At 35.7% G+C, this 16,159-nt stretch overlaps 1 protein-coding gene across 7 annotated transcripts in view; it reads right to left on the reverse strand.

The window, feature by feature from the left end:
• The window catches only part of CEP295 (centrosomal protein 295), a 47,143-nt gene that overhangs the window by 28,257 nt on the left and 2,727 nt on the right, over positions 1-16,159 (reverse strand). For all 7 annotated transcript variants that reach the window (XM_062567338.1, XM_062567335.1, XM_062567334.1 and 4 more), the window contains exons 2-10: positions 14,266-14,466; positions 12,961-13,085; positions 11,983-12,076; positions 7,505-7,618; positions 6,980-7,120; positions 3,987-4,170; positions 3,006-3,173; positions 1,843-2,067; positions 597-703 (exon numbers count right to left, since the gene is read on the reverse strand). In XM_062567338.1, the coding sequence (XP_062423322.1) occupies positions 597-703; positions 1,843-2,067; positions 3,006-3,173; positions 3,987-4,170; positions 6,980-7,120; positions 7,505-7,618; positions 11,983-12,076; positions 12,961-13,085; positions 14,266-14,466 (1,359 nt within the window). The remainder of the gene's footprint in view (positions 1-596; positions 704-1,842; positions 2,068-3,005; positions 3,174-3,986; positions 4,171-6,979; positions 7,121-7,504; positions 7,619-11,982; positions 12,077-12,960; positions 13,086-14,265; positions 14,467-16,159) is intronic.

A 16,159-nucleotide genomic window follows, 5' to 3' on the forward strand; every position in this document is an offset into this window, starting at 1 on the left:
AAAATGATGAATCTCCACATAAAAAGTTGTAAATTTCTAAATTTCTAGAATACTATGAAATAACAAAGTCTTATACAAACTTATCTAAATATAATGAATACAGCATTCAGAAAGACACAAAAGTTTCTGCATTTTTTTTTAAGTAACTAGGAAACACAATATTCAAGGTTTGAAAGCTTTTTTCTATCAACACTCTAGACAACAACACAAACCTTACCATGTTGTTACGCAGGCTTAACATTTTCACATGATTGTGTATTGTTGACTAGCATCTTCCCTAAAGCAAGTGTATTAAGCCACAATCAGGATTTTAATATTTTCATAGGGTAGCATCCCTTGCCTATAGCAGATGTTAGGTTTTAAAAAGCAGTTTTTCTCCACACTGTTCTAAGCTCCAGCTAGAGTTCAGTGATTAAAAAAAGTTGACAATACACAGGTTAAGCATAGAAAATATTACAGCAAGAATTTATGTAAAAATTACAAGCATGTTAAAAAGAACTATAACTGTTTTATAAGCTGAAGAATTTTATCATTTTTCTGTAAATCAGTTAATCAGCGCTCTTAACTGAGAAAGAAAAAAAGATATATACATTTACCCATTTTTGTCTTTCCTCTTCCATTCTAATTTTAGCTGCTTGTTCCCGAGGATGAATTAGAACAGAATTTTCAGCTAAAACTTTATCTTCCAACATTTCCATGGAGTCTAAGATATACACGTTATTTAACTGTAAATCCAGTCAGAAAGGACAGAATTGCTCACATTGAAACTTGAAAGCATATGACTATTACCTGAAGCATTAAAACTTTAGCTTGGAAACAACTTCTGTTACTGAATTCATAAAACATTATTCTAGAAATTACTATTTTCCTCTATTTTCAGTTCCTACAGAGAAGGCAGTAGTGGTTGCCTTTCAAAGGGCCAGGCCTCGGAGCTTTCTTATGTCTTCCTTCACACTGTTGTAACCTCTCTAAACAAAATGCATTAACAGCTCTTGAAAATATTTCCATCTACAACCCACTCTGCCTGTCTCAGTGAGCTGCAGAATCAGATTTTTGTGTTATTTAAGTCCTTGCCCTTTACTATGTGCCTTTGATATACAAGATGACCTATCTCCAAAAGGATGGAAGATTGCTTCTACCCAGCTTATTCAGTAGCTAAATTAGCAAGATTATTTTGAAGAATGATCAATGTTTCATTCTACAACTAGAATTCTGCTAGCAAGTGATCTAACAGCTGGCTATTGCACAAAAAGCAAATATTCATCCAATACTTAAAATATCAGCACATCTTCCTCTCTGGTAAAGGCAAGCTAAACACTTGTTTCTACCCATTCAGCATTCTGCAATGCCCACAAATTATGCAGGTGTATCCATGTGCACATGACTGAAGTAAATTGCTAGATCTGGTTAAAAAAATTACAGGATTTCAGACACCCTTTTGTCTTGAACACTTCCAGTTATGAATCTCTGAAGCTCATAACTTTTCCAGGTCAACTGGTATGCAGCTTTAATGCCCAGTTCTGCACTGAAAAAAAGCACTCCTGGAAGCAAACATCTATTAAAGTACAGCAGCGCTATGTGTGACTAAAATTTAGAGAATTCCAAGACGCAAAGGTATTTTGGAGATCTTTATGGCCAAGGCAGACAAAAAACCAAAAGCCTCTCCAATTTACTGTTTCAATAAAACACAAGGCACAGGGGGTAGGAAGAAGAGAACTGTATTTGCTTTCTGGCAACACAGTGAAACTACATTAAAAATTCATTGAATAGCTTTACTGTACTCCACTTGCATAGGTCTTTGTACCCAAACAACAAGTTCTGAGGCAAGTATGTACTACATACCTTTGGTTTCAGATACTGAATTTTTATGTTGTTCATCAGTACGTTCCAAATCACATAATCGTCTCTCTTCACTAGCAATTGTGCCTGATTCAATAGTCTCAATTTCACTTCGACACTCTCTCTCACTTTTTGATGTCTGCTCCTCTTTTTGGCTTCTAATTTTGTTCAACAACTTCTTTAAGGCATGTTTTGACTGAGGTTGGTGAATTTTTCTCTCTTCATGATCTATGAAGAATACATACTTTTAGTTTTGGGTATGATCATCATGTTATAAAACTCCAGAAAACACTTACTAATTCCTTTAACTATTTACGCAGTTGGACAAATAGCTCAGGAACATTATCAAGTTTTCAAAGCTTAACAAATTATTTTTCTTACATGGAAGAGGTGAGCAGTAATTTGACTTGGCACAGTATAAAAAGGAGGGCTAAGCTAAACAGCGTTTTACATCCAAAAATTAAACCTAGCCTATACTGTTGAAGAAAGAGGCAGTACTTTCTCCCCTTTCATTTTTGCCTGTATATTCCTGCGCTGACTATTGTATTAGCACTAGCAGCACAATCCGTCACGCATTGGCCAAAAATGGATAGTGCCAAGAAACAGATGTGGCAGAAATGCTTGGCAAAGGAGCAAAGTTCATTAAGACACTTCTTGTTCATGCTATGTTACCCTGCACATGCCACAAGCAGACAGTACATACACATGCACTGCAGCAGCAGCTTACTCGCAAGCTGAGGAAATTCAATCATGAACCTGAACATAAAGCATAGACGATAGGTAACTTTCAAACAAAGTCAAGCTTCAACTTCAAAATATTTCAAAACAAATCAAAAATAAAAGTTTATATACTAGCTTCATCCCATAATTTACACTAACTACACATAACCATTATAGCTACTGACAGTATAGTTTTACAGAAAAAAAGAAATATTCTCAGCATAATAAACAGATATCCTAGAAAAAAATCGCATTTCAAATTTTAATTAAAATTTGTTAGACTATTATCATCCTTGATAAACATCATAAACCATTTAGTACTAGAATATTTCATAGTCATTGAAACATTTAGTAATTTAAATTCAATCTTGTTTATCTAATTGACATGTTATACTATAATTTATTTTCTACTATGAATCCAAAAAGTTTTAAGTTAAAAGTTTTACTTTCTGATTCATTAGGAACTTCCTCTTCTACCACCTCTCTCAATTCTTGTCCAGTGTCACAAGTAGATTCTGGGTCCAAAGTGATATCAAGTTCATTGTCTTGAGATCTGTCAGAAGGGTCTGGTAAAGGTTGTGGCTCAAATTGCAAGATCAGGTCTCCTTTCATTTCTAATTAAAGGAAAACAACCACATAAAACAGCCATTTGGAATAAAGAAAACAAAACAACATTACAAGATTACACTTATACAAATTCCTAAGAAGTTCCAACATCAACAGTTGCTTCAGAAGAGATTTAATCCTATTTTTTTTCAAAATACAAGACTTGCAAAGTTGAGACTAGTTCTTTAGCCATGTATTGAATTCAGGATTCTACAGTGGTTTCATTGGCATATGCTAAATTCTTCAAACTAAAAGATTATGTGATAAAAGCCTTGTCTCCACATGCACAAAGTAGTGCACAGAAACAATGACAAGCAGGAGGACCCCAATAACCTAATCAGAAAGATAGAGCACCCTGACCCAGCTGCTCCCTGGGCTATAACAGAAGACCAATCAGCTCCATCATCTAGGTTTTACACGCACTGATTCCTCTTAATAGCCACTGTCCTGGGTGAGGAACTCTCCATTCTGTGTGCATGAGTGTATGGAGGTCTAAGTGTCAGCAACTGGTGTGGGGACCACAAATCAAAGGTTTACACGCCCAAGTACCAGCATCTGGAGACCAAGGATCCAAGGTCAGCTGCCGGCTAGATTGAGTGTCAAAAGACAGTTACTAGGGGAACCCATTTTACGTATTTTAAGTAGCAAGTCTATGTGGGGGTGCAAGGTAACTAGAAGGCTAGGGGGTCCTGGGCTAGTTACTGGAGAGAATGACTATCTAAGGCCAGTTACTGGAGGTATCCAGATGGGGGTAACAGAGAGCTGCAACAGTCCCATCTCTACTGGGATACTGGATTAAGGACATCCAACAAGTAACTTACTCCTGTCTTCATTATACATGTCTTCAAATGCAAACTCCAATTCCCTCTGCCAGTCATCTTTTATTTCCATTCGTTTGTATGCAGGTACAAACAGCTGAGGTGGCATCTGTGCTACAACCCGTTTTCTGTGCATCCGATCCATATTCTGCATTTGTTCGAGTTCTTTCAGTAGCCTTTCCCTGTCCTTCAAATAAAAAAGTGATCTCAAAAATTTAGCATTCACATTCAGACAGCAATACATCAGAACTGATAAAATGCATCCATTTGGTTACCATGGAGTTTAATTCTTTGTGTTTAAAGTTAAATTCATTCTGAGAGAAGGCACTTCCTGACTTAAATGCTGTATCTAATCTTTAAATACAAGAGTCAATGCTACCCAAAAGATCGATATTAAGTACAAAATCAGACTGTACACTGGTAGTTAAGCTACTTCTGTTAGTGCACACTTCATTTTGGGGGTTTTTTTGTTTTGTTTTTAAGAAGTGGACTAACATTCTTTGGGTATTATGATGGTACATGAAAGCTATTTAAAAAGCTTTACTTGAAGTTTGTTTTTTTCTAGTAATTTAAGGAACATTAGTCATTCAGGCATCTCTATTTCAACAAAGAAATAGGAATCTTGCTATTTATATCCTCCTGAAAAGGTAGTAATTTATAAAGGTAACAGATTCCGATTTTTTTTTCACTATGTTCCTCTGGATACAGAGATCATTCTCAATAATTCAGTTTTTACTTTTTGTATAGTATTTTCACACTTTTGAACTAACAGAATCTGAATTTCTAAAGTAAGAAATTAAAAATGTTTTGCAAAATAAATAAATGAGTTGCATTCTTAAGAAATAAACCCAATTTTTCTCTTGAAGCACAGAAAATTACTAAAACAAACATGAAAAAGCAGAGCTGATCACCCCTTAAAGAATTTGATCCTAGATACAGCAGCTGGATAATATTTGGTCATATGTTAAGTCAAAAAAATTAAAAGGACATTCTTCTAAACAATGATCTTAATCCGCGTGCTTTCGTTCTCTCAGTAAAGATGACTACCAACTTTCTCCTCACAGAACTGTTGTGAATATAACTTCAACTGAATCTTTGGAAAACTCTCAGACGCTTTGAAAAGTGCAATGCATGAGCCACGATGAAGCTGATATGGCTTTATTCAGCATAAAGTTTGGACACTGCAATACAGCAGTAAATGAAAGACCAGGATAATACAGCATTGAACAGCCTCTTCCACTTCGTACATCTAATGAAATACAAGGTTAATGCCAGCAACAGATAAAGAGCATAGCTGCTAAGAAAACCAGTCTGGGTCCACACCAGCAAGCTCAGATTTGAATACAGATCTACATTCATACCAATCATCTCAGTACTAACATATACTGTAGAAAAGAGAAAAAAATGGTGATTATGTGAGGAGCTGAGGTTGTTAAGAATGCATCTATTATGCATTTTTATGCCCTTTACACATTTTACATGCTTTTGCTTTACCTGGATTCTGTCTTACCATTTTTCAGACAACATAGTGAAACATACACGATTGACAGGCATAATTATATCAGGAATTTAAAGCATACCACACACACAAGAACTGAAGAAAAAAATACAGAAAAGGGAACTAGAATGATCAAAAGCTACAGAGCAACTTCTTTAGAAAGTTCTGGACTCCTCAGAGTAGAAGAAAAAGGATTAAATTATACAAATTGTACAATTGTTCCTTATACAATTAACTGAACAGAAAATCAAGAGTAACAGTCAGAAGTCAAAAACTGAAATAAGGGAAAAGAAGGCTACAGCAAGCAATTCCTCAACTCACACACTACAGTATCCACCGTTTCTTGAAGGTGTCCAAGCTATTGCAAGAAGCTGACTACATGACTCTGCCTGAAGATGTGACAAAAAAAAAAAAAACACCAAAACGAAACTCTGTCTCCCACTCCCACCATTTATGTTATGGATAACTAGCTCTAGCTCCAGCAAGGCTAGGAGGAGATTAATAAGCTAGTCTCGTAACTTTGCAAGGGTTCAGAAAAGCAATGCATATGAAGAAATTTATTTACATTACATCTTTTATAATAATACCACCTTCCACCTTTTATCCAGACAGGACACAAGAATGAGAAAACAGAAGGGGAGAAGCATTAATGTTCAGAACATTAACTGTAAAATGTTCACGTGCGCCAAGCTGGATGTGAAAGAGGGAGAAGGATTGATGATTACATTTTATAGGTTTCAGTTTTGAGAGGCACACAAATGATTTAACCTGACTGATAATACACATGCTTAAAAATGTTACCCTTCTATTCTGGTCATAATTTAAAATCATTATACAATTCTTTCTCAATCTCGCATAGCTATAAAGTAAACATGTTTTTAATTAAAAAAAAAAACAACTCCATGAATAACTGATAAAATGAAGACTCTGAAATGCTTGCTCCTCTAATTCAGAATATATATTGTTCAATCATTCATTACCTAAATACTTTAAACAGTTAATTCCAGGCAGTACTTCAAAGCTCAAAAACTCCTTTATATTAAAAAACCTCAAAACACAACAAAGAAGTGACAAAACAAGTCCTGGAGTAGAGCACATATTTAAAAAAACAACAAAAAAAGAAAAAACCCACAAGAATTCCACTTCTACTTTTCTATGAAGCAACATAGTAAGTCCCTTGACATCTTCTAACTTAACAGAAAAACAAATATACTAATTTCACATATTTAAAGACACAGCAATACTAGTTTCTGTAAGGGCTGCGGCACTGCATAAGAAAACCAAATTACCTGCAATGCCTATTCTGCTTCCAAATGGACTTCCAATGTATCTTCGTCAAAAAAAAATCCTACCTTATAAGCTTTCAAACAGCTAAAATAAGCAAATTGAGTTTGATGGAGTTTTTTAAGCAGCACTTTGAAAACATCAATTAGTCAATTTCCTCTTAAATTCATTCAGCCTGGTCATTCCAAACAGGCACAATTTCTACTTTGCTTACCTGAGCCAAATGGACCTTCTTCAAGGCATGACTTCCTCTAAGATGTGACTTTTCAAGCTGCTCTCTTCTATCTCTCTCCTTCTCTCTCTGCAGTTCCTCCAAGCGCTTCACTTCCTTTTCAGCAACTAACCGAGCGTCTGCCTGGCAGTGAATCAGTAACAGTTTAGTCTGCAAAGTTCTCTGGGATAGTTTAAAACATATGTGACAATAAATGAGAAAGTCTGCAGCAAAAAAACATATGATGCCATATAAATAGCCTCTAAAGTTTATAGTTCTCTGTTGCAAGCAAAACCTAACTGGTTTTACACCTTTGAAAAAAAAAGGCATTATTACACACTGCCATTACCACCATCTAAAATTCTGATCAGTAACAAGTTGTGTAATGGCTGCTTTATACAAGTCTCTTTTTTTAAAGAAGTTTTGGCAAACCGAATTGCTACTATCAGAAATCCAGACACTGTGTGCAATACAGAAAAATATACATGTGTAAGTATACGCCACAAAAAACACTTGGGAGTTAATCACCTGCTCTCTGTCCATTTCTCTGTTCACATAAGGTTCTGAAAGATGATAATGAGTAACATAGAAGTCGTCAGCACTACAGACCTTCACTGTGGGAATCTTTTGCACTTCAAAATTCTAGAAAGAGAAGTACAAGTAGAGCTGTACCATAGATAACATTGTCTTTTGCAAAGCAGCTAAATGGAACATACATGATTTGCAAACTGTAATTAGTATTAAAAGAAAGCTAACACCAAAAACCTACAATCACAAAATTCTCTCTTATAAACACTGCATACTTTAAAACCTTACATATCTATATTATTTATTAATAAATCACATTAGCATAAGGCTATCTAGAGGACTTAATGATTAAGAGTATCTAACAGCCTAAGGCAAACCCCTCTGCACAAATTGACATTCATCACAGAACTGTATCTTCATGCTTCAATAGCATCACCTTAATTCAAAATCACTTAGGTTTTAATGTGCTAAGACAAATCCCACTTACAATAGCTATCATGTTTATCTGAAAGTAGTGCAACCACAGGTCCACAGTATAATTACTGGTAACAGCAAAATAACATTTCTCAAGTAGAGGCTTTGTTTATAATACTTAGAACCTGTTCTTGTGCCCTATTTATTACAGCTGCTCAGAAAAGAAAGTGTTTTCCATAATTTCACTGAAACATATCTATACATACAGTACAGAATATTCATTTTTAAGAGTTTTGAGTATACTACCAAACATCAAGCCTTGTTTAAACATCTCTGAACATTCAGCAACTATATCCCCCTTCTTCGCCTTAGTCTGGGGGTTCTCAACAGTAAGGTAACTAGGTAAGGTAGCTCAGTATTCTGTACAAGTTGTCTTCGCACTTCTAACACCTCCTCTGTTAATCTTCTCTCAGCTTCCTCTCCCCTTGATTTTCTCCTAAAGAATCAACAGTCATATTAACTAAAACAGCAGTTCCATAGCCTGAGCAATTTAGCGTGATTGTAAACAAATGCCCATACACAGAAAGCAGAAATAAGTCTTGACAATATCTTACACTTTAGATCTGCCTGCTTTTTAAAATTTCTTAGAAAAATCTTATCCTGCTATAAGATGTCATACAAAACTTCAGGACAGGTTATCTCTTGTTATTTTAAAGACAGTATAGTGAGCTCTTAAAATTCTATATGTAACTAGTTTTAGCCTTACCAAAGGAACTTCAATAATTTGTTTTACTGTTTTAAAACAAAGGCATGCTATTCTAGTGGAGGACAAAAAATAAAAATGTACAAATAAAAGTGAAATACTCAGTGGAGTGCTCTTATTTGTACATTATAATGTTGTTTGAGAATTTCTAATTATCTTAGACAACAAATCATAATAATTGTAACAAAAAGACAATAACTAAAACACTGTAGACAGACACTAATTCTAGTCCTGAAAACTGACAAATCCCATGACTACACCTAATTAGATTCTCCATTGCTCGGCCTATTCTACGTTACTTTCAGAATCTGTAACTAGACTCAGTCTTCCGAAGTATTAACAAAACACTGATTAACAGATGACATTTAATGAATCCAGTTCCAACATTTTATTCAAAATGTTGTGAAGATGTGAAGGTTACGTTGCAGCCTGCAATTTTCCAATTAAAAACAAAACCATTTTAGATCAAAAAAGAACAGTTGTTGAATTTCCTACTTACAATAACATTACATCTCACAGCATAACCATTATATTTCATCTGTCAGTATTTCTATCACAGGGTTTGCAAGACAGTTTTTAAAGAAAAATAAACCATCCCACACTAAAATCTGACAAAATTGGAAGAGCAATGTTTCCTGAAATTAAAAAAAACCCTACAAATTAAAGCATTTTTAAAAAAATTCAGGAAGAATACAGAAATACGTTTAGGTTGTATTTCCATTAAAATGAAAATCTCATAGATCCTATCAAAAATTTAAGTTTGCATGAACTTTATCAACTGCAACTTCAGAAGAAAACATTTCGGATGTTCTAGTAAAACCTGCAATGGAGAACACTGCCCTAGCTTCACATGAAATTTTATTCAAAAACTATTAAAAGATCTTCATGTTATGAGTATAGTTACATTTAAGCTGCTCCTTAGGTAAATTACTTTAAAAATAAGTATGCTTATGCAGATGACCTTGTAATTTGCTGTAATTCACAGAATTTACTGTAAAGGTAGTCAGCTCAAATTCAATGTCTTTTGAATTATGCATTTGTAATACAAATCCCCTTTTTTTTGTTTGTTTGTTTGTTTTTGCACTGAACATGACAGTTTCTATCTTTTGCTTATTCTATGCAGAAGGAGGAATAAGCCACATATTGAATTATTTAACATTTACTCCATGCAGTAACTACAGAGATGAGTATCTGGCACCCAATTATTCTTCCAAGAAGAAAAAAAACCCTTCAGCTTGTGTCCCCTGAAGCTACATAAAGCTATGGGAATAGGATTAAAATTCATACAGATGGAATTCATACAAAATTCATACAGATGAAAATTGCAAAAACAGGTTTGTAGTCAGTCAGTCTTTACATGGATCGAAATGATACTTTGTGCTGTAATTAATGCACTGCAAACCCTTCCTTAAGCAGAAATCCAATAGGTCTACCAACTTAATTCAATCTGCTACTGTCAGAGCATAAATGTCTTACATGAATCCAAAGTACTACAAAAAATCCAGATGTTTGCAAACTACTAAAAAAGCTAAAGTCAGGTTTTCTGAAGAGGCTATGGAAAGAACATGTCTGATGCAATACTGAAACAGGATACGACCAGAACCTGTCATCCAATACATTTGCGTACGCAAGTGCTGCAGAATCTGGGGAAACCTGAATCAAGTTTTCTTGCTTCTCCTGGCGAAACAAGACTAAAGAATAAGAAGGAAATTCTCTATTTGTAAATGGCAAGAGAGATACACTGCTGAGGTTGTTAGAGGAAAAGTCTTAGTCTAACAGCTATGAAAATATAGTACTGTATCAGCTACAAATCTGCATACTAACTGCAGCTGACTTTGGGCCACCAGCAGGAAATACATTTCTTTAAAAAGTAACAAAATACAACACACTAAACTGCAAAAGTTACAAGAAAGCAAATTCTGCTCTTGGCCTCAGAGTCTTCCAACAAGGGAAAATTGAGCAAAACTCAAGCATCTGAAACCCATAAAATGAAGAAGAGTCCAGGTTTAAGTTGATGCAGCTTAAACTCTGCTCTACAAACATATTGATGGTGTCACTTGCAACAACACACAGGGTAACTGCAGCAAGCGTTGAATTTAACTGGAATGTACTACACAGGACCTTCTTCCGTCTGAATTCTAATTCTCTGCATACTTCATTATAATAAATAACACCATCATAATAAATAAGCCATAAATAACCCTAAGCTTTACCACTCCCATAAAATATTTTCTCTAATCCTCACTGATGCTCAAATTCTATAGTAAGAAAACCCTTAGGTAGCAAGTGACAAGATTTGCAGATGAGTATGCATGTCCCAAGGGATGCAACTGAAGGCATATGAACACCTCTTTCTTTAATCATTCTGAAAACCCAAGGTGGGTAAGGGAGTGTCAGAGCTTAGTTGATTTCTTCATATACAGCACTGCCAAATCACCATCTTCCAACACAATAACCTTTACCTTACATAACAGATGTAGCTGAGAAAAGCACTGATAACTTCCAGTGGCTCCAAGAGGGACCAGCTTAACCTTGCATTACTGTATACTGTAATCCTTTATTTTCCGGTTTTTGGTTACATGAATATCACTGAACGTTCTGAAAGGGCATGACACCTCACACACCAATTTTAACTGTGCATTAATAAAGTTACTTTACAGCTAACTACAAAGTAGAAATGCTCATCATATGCTTTTGGGGAAGTTTAGACATGCAACCTTGAGCCGTTCTATAGCTACGGAGAGCATCCAAGAAGCAGCTGCAAAATCACCACATTAGAAAAAAAAAAAAGAAAAAAAAACCACAAGCACAGTAAAGTATTAAAACTATGTTTAATATCTACTTTCCCCCTCAGTAGCCTCATATACTTGTTCCCTATTGAAATTAAACAGCTTGCCATACTTTTTACGCTCTCTACCAGAAACAAAGAAATTAAATAACAGCTGAAAAGCTAAAATCATCCTACAGCTTTGTTACTGAACTAATCAAAATACAATGCTACTACTACATCATTATAACAGAAGGCTAGGATGGTATGTATATGCTGGGAAAGATCATTGTAAAGTTTAATACTACTAAGGCTATTAGATGAAAATGAGATCACATAAGGTTGAAAGAGCACATTAATCACAAAAGTAAGGCCTCAGCTGGCTATTAGAAATAAAACCACATAAGAAATCTTTAAAAAAAAAAAAAAAAAAAAAAAGAAGAAGAAGAAGAAGAAGTCTGCAATAGACAATTCTTTCATTTCCTTGACATTGTATCCTGAAATTATGACCACTATCACATCATGAATACACACCTCAAGAGGATGTGGTGGAGGAGGTGGTAGGCTTGCAACTTTGGCAGCTCTTTCTCTTTCCACATCCAGAGCATGTTTACGTGCATTGACTCGTCTTGAGAGAGAGAGAGAGAGAGAGAGAGAGAGAGAAAGGAGAAAAAGTAAAAAAGGGGGGTGAAGTAGAGGAGGGAAAAAGTTATTCAAGCAATAATGACAGCACTATATAAAAGGCAAGTATAAAAATCAAACGAACTTCTGAATCTATTTAACTTTGGGAGATAGGGATGGGTAAACATACTGAAAAAGGCAACAATTGATGATGGAAGGCAGCACTGGAAAATTAATTTCTTGAAGTAATACAAAAACATTAAGAAAACTTCCGCATAAGAATTTTTACAAGAACAAAGTAAAATCCCTACTTTTCACATAAGTTTCCAGAAAGTTCTGCATCACTTCAACATATTTTAGTTGTTCATATGTATACAAAACTAAGCATCTCATCAGTAGGCTTCATCTCTATTCAAGTACCACTGTCCCCAAAAGAACAAAGTTCTTTTTCATACCTGCTCAAGTTTGAACCTATCCAATGGAGAGGAAAAAAAATGCTAAGAAGGGAGGGATAGTGACAAATACAGCAGGCACTTTTTTCAAGTGGCTAATTCTTCACCAGGAACTGGACTGAGAGCATCGCATTTCATGTATCATTGAACAATTGCCAGGCAACAATCAGGACCAAAAATAGCGATATAGAGATAAAAGGCTCCTCAGTCCATTGAGGGTCTGTCAGGTCAGCTAGTATACTTGACCTTTTATCTTTGTTTTAAAAATACAATTCTTACCAAAATCCATATGTTTGTCTCAAGCTCTAGTCCTCTAATTTCCTAAAACTTCAATTTTGAAGAAAAGCTCCAAACAAGACGGATCAAGATTTTTGCTTTTCACCTTCTGAAACTGTAGAGTGCTCTCTAGGCTTAATAAAACTACATTACTATCGCATACCGGGCTTGCTCACGAAGTAATTTTTCTTTTTGGTACTTCTGTTCTTTCAGGGCTTTTCTATGTCTCTTCTCAGCTCTTTGTTTCCTTTCCTCTGCTTGCTTTGCCAGAGCTTCTAAATCAGGTTCCTTTCCAATAAAATATTATAAGCACTTAATACAGGACTTTAATTACTTCTCATATTATCAGCATGGTATTTCAAATTAAGTACTGCTAGTAAGAAAAAAAAAAGAAAAAGAGCTTGAAAAATACTTTTTTGCATATTAGAATAAAAATTTTTCCTTCTTTACCATCTTTATTTGCTCCTCATCCACTACCAGCAGTACCAGATTTGCCATATTGCTCGATCAATATAACCAAATATCAATGTGGAAACCTTAGCTTCTCTCTGAATATTTTTAATAAAAAAACAGTAATGTAAATGTACTTAACATTTTAGCAAACTCGCTAAAGTATACAGAGAAAGGATATTACTATATCTCAGTCATTAATTACAACACTTGTGCATTAACAAATAATCTTCATTATCTTCCCACTACAGCGTTCCAACAGTTTGACAAACCCTTTCATCTTAGCACCCCAAAAAACTTCAAAAACAAGTTACAGTTGTTGAGATATGGGGAAAAGCACAATGCTGTTTCTCTTGCATTAAAGGGAGAACTGATAAATTCAGGGATTAAGCTAGTCTACTAAAGTTACATGAAAAATCTGTTGCAGAGTTTGATTTCTACAACCCTGATCCACACTCAAACCCATAGAGGATTCCTACCCCCCAACCTCATGATCTCTAATAGAGTCTACATAAGTTACAAGATTTAGAAGACGGTGAAAATAGCATATAGAAATGGAATTATGAAATGACATCAGTTTGGAGCTCATACAAAGACCTTTGAAGCCCTTACTAAGGCCTTCTATGTCACTTGAGTACCGAAGAAAAGTGTCACAAGTTTGTCATTCAGCATAGAAAAAGGTAACACACAGACTGATAAAGAGCCTCTTAAAAATCATGGAGTTACTTATGCTCTGACATATAAGGATGTCCATCCTGTAATAACATGACTATGAATCTTTCCAAATAAAAAGTTTACATTCCTTCTCACCATGCCTGGTCCCACAGACTAATGTCTGCATGTGAATATGTAAACGCTTCCTGTGAAGTTTCCATTCTTAAAAAAACTCTCTCTTCAGATATTATGACAGTAATATCAAGAATAAAAAAAAAAACCCAAGTAATTAAAAGCCCTACAAACTTAGTATTTCTAAAACATCAAATATTTTCATGACAACAACATTATGCTCTTTACTTACATTTTCCTTGGCTTGTCTGTGTCCCTCACCAACAGCTCTTAAGCTCGATAAATACAGTTTTTCTAAGGCCTTAATCTTCTCATCTTGTGCTTTCTGCCACTCAGCTCTCAATGCCTTTTCTAACTGATGTAGTTGTTCTTCTCTCCTCTGCTTTACCTCCTGTCTTATCCGCAAGGCAATATACTTCTCTTGCTCCCTAACCTGCAGAAATAGCATTTATGTTTTGTCAGCAACTTAAACAGAAAAGTAATTCTTTCTGGCAGCAGATCTCTCCACAATACACTCTCCTACACTTGCTACTTTACCACCTTCAGTCTCACCAGCTCTTCCATTACAACTACATCTATCTCAAACATGTTTTAACATTGTCATTACCCTTTCCAAAAATCATCTTTAATAATTGGTCTTTGGGCTTAAACCAAAACATTTAATAAAATTGTATTTATTATTAAAGACTGACACACAGCCGATAATCAAAATATATAACTGGCTTGGAATAACCTTCCCTCCAAAGGAAAGGAATACAATGATTTAGTAATAACTTTTAATGATGTAACATATTTCTGTAAGGAAAAATAGCAACTATATTGCTTGATTAAATATTTTTTCCACTTTGTCAGTAAAATTTTGTAAACAAAAAGACTCTCTCTCCTAAGAGAAATGCATATTAAAATAAAAAAACGCCTAAGAGGCTGGAAGATTAGTACATATAATCTTCTTAAAGATGTATATTTTTGAAGATGTGAGACCCAAATAGCTTGTGTGAGATAGCGCAGAGAAAGGCAAACTTTAAGAGTTTAAAGGAGTAAGACTAAAAAGGGGAAAGTAGTCACATGCCCTAACAGCAGCATAGTATAACAGAAATGGAAGAAAGACTAGACAATTGACAGCTGGGCTACAAATAACTTAAAAGATGCTTTGGTTAAATTAATTCTAAAAGGAACAATAAAAGGAGTGCAGCTAACAAAGGTAGCGAACAGATGCAGCAGTTCATTCAGTACATGCAGAAGACACTTTTGTTTCAAATCCTAGGAGCATCTGCTTCTTCAGATATGGTCACAACACGCCACAGAGCACATTCCCCAGGAGCTGTTGGAGTCACAGCATCAGCTGTGTCAGAGACTTCAGCCCAGGCAGACCCTCTGCTCCTCCATGTTGCTGCTAATAATACCAAGGGCAAACTGGAAACCATCACATAGGATTTCAGAGCTCTGGGGATGGTGGTCAAGGGTCTGGGAGCCCAGATCATTTCCTCCTCAATCCTGCCAGTGAGGGGGAAGGATGCAAAAAGAAGCAGACTGACTCTCCAAGTTAACAACTGGCTGTACTGCTTGTGTTGGCAACAGGGTTTTGGTTTCTATGATCATAGGACCTTGTCTGAATATAAGCACCTGATAGGGAGAGATGAGATCCACCTCACTAAGCACGGGAAGCATGTCTTTGCCAGCAAGTTGGCCAGTCTGGTAAGGAGGGCTTTAATCTAGGAAAAATGGAGGAAGGGGAGAGTTGTAGAGACAGGGTAGTCAACAAAACCAAGGCTCAAGTCAGGAGGTCTCCAGCAGGTGCTCACAACCAGAGAAGTGCTCACATCACATGACTATAGAGGATCCTCTAGCACTCCTCCTGGGAAACCTGCATGCTTGATTACCTCTCTGAAGTGCTTGCAAACCAATGCATGTAGCATGGGGAATAAACTGTAAGAATTAGAGATCTGTATGCAGTTGCAGGGCCACGATCTCATTGCAATTAGAGACAGGGTGGGATAGCTCACATGACTGGAATGACATCATGGATGGCTACCTGCTTTTTAGGAAAGAGAGACCAGGAAGATGAGGTGGTGAGAGAGGTGAGAGCGCAACTGGAATGTATTGAATTCTGCCTAGGGGTGGATGAA

The sequence above is a fragment of the Rhea pennata genome, chromosome 1 (genome assembly GCF_028389875.1).
Source record: "Rhea pennata isolate bPtePen1 chromosome 1, bPtePen1.pri, whole genome shotgun sequence".
Lineage (NCBI taxonomy): Eukaryota > Metazoa > Chordata > Aves > Rheiformes > Rheidae > Rhea > Rhea pennata.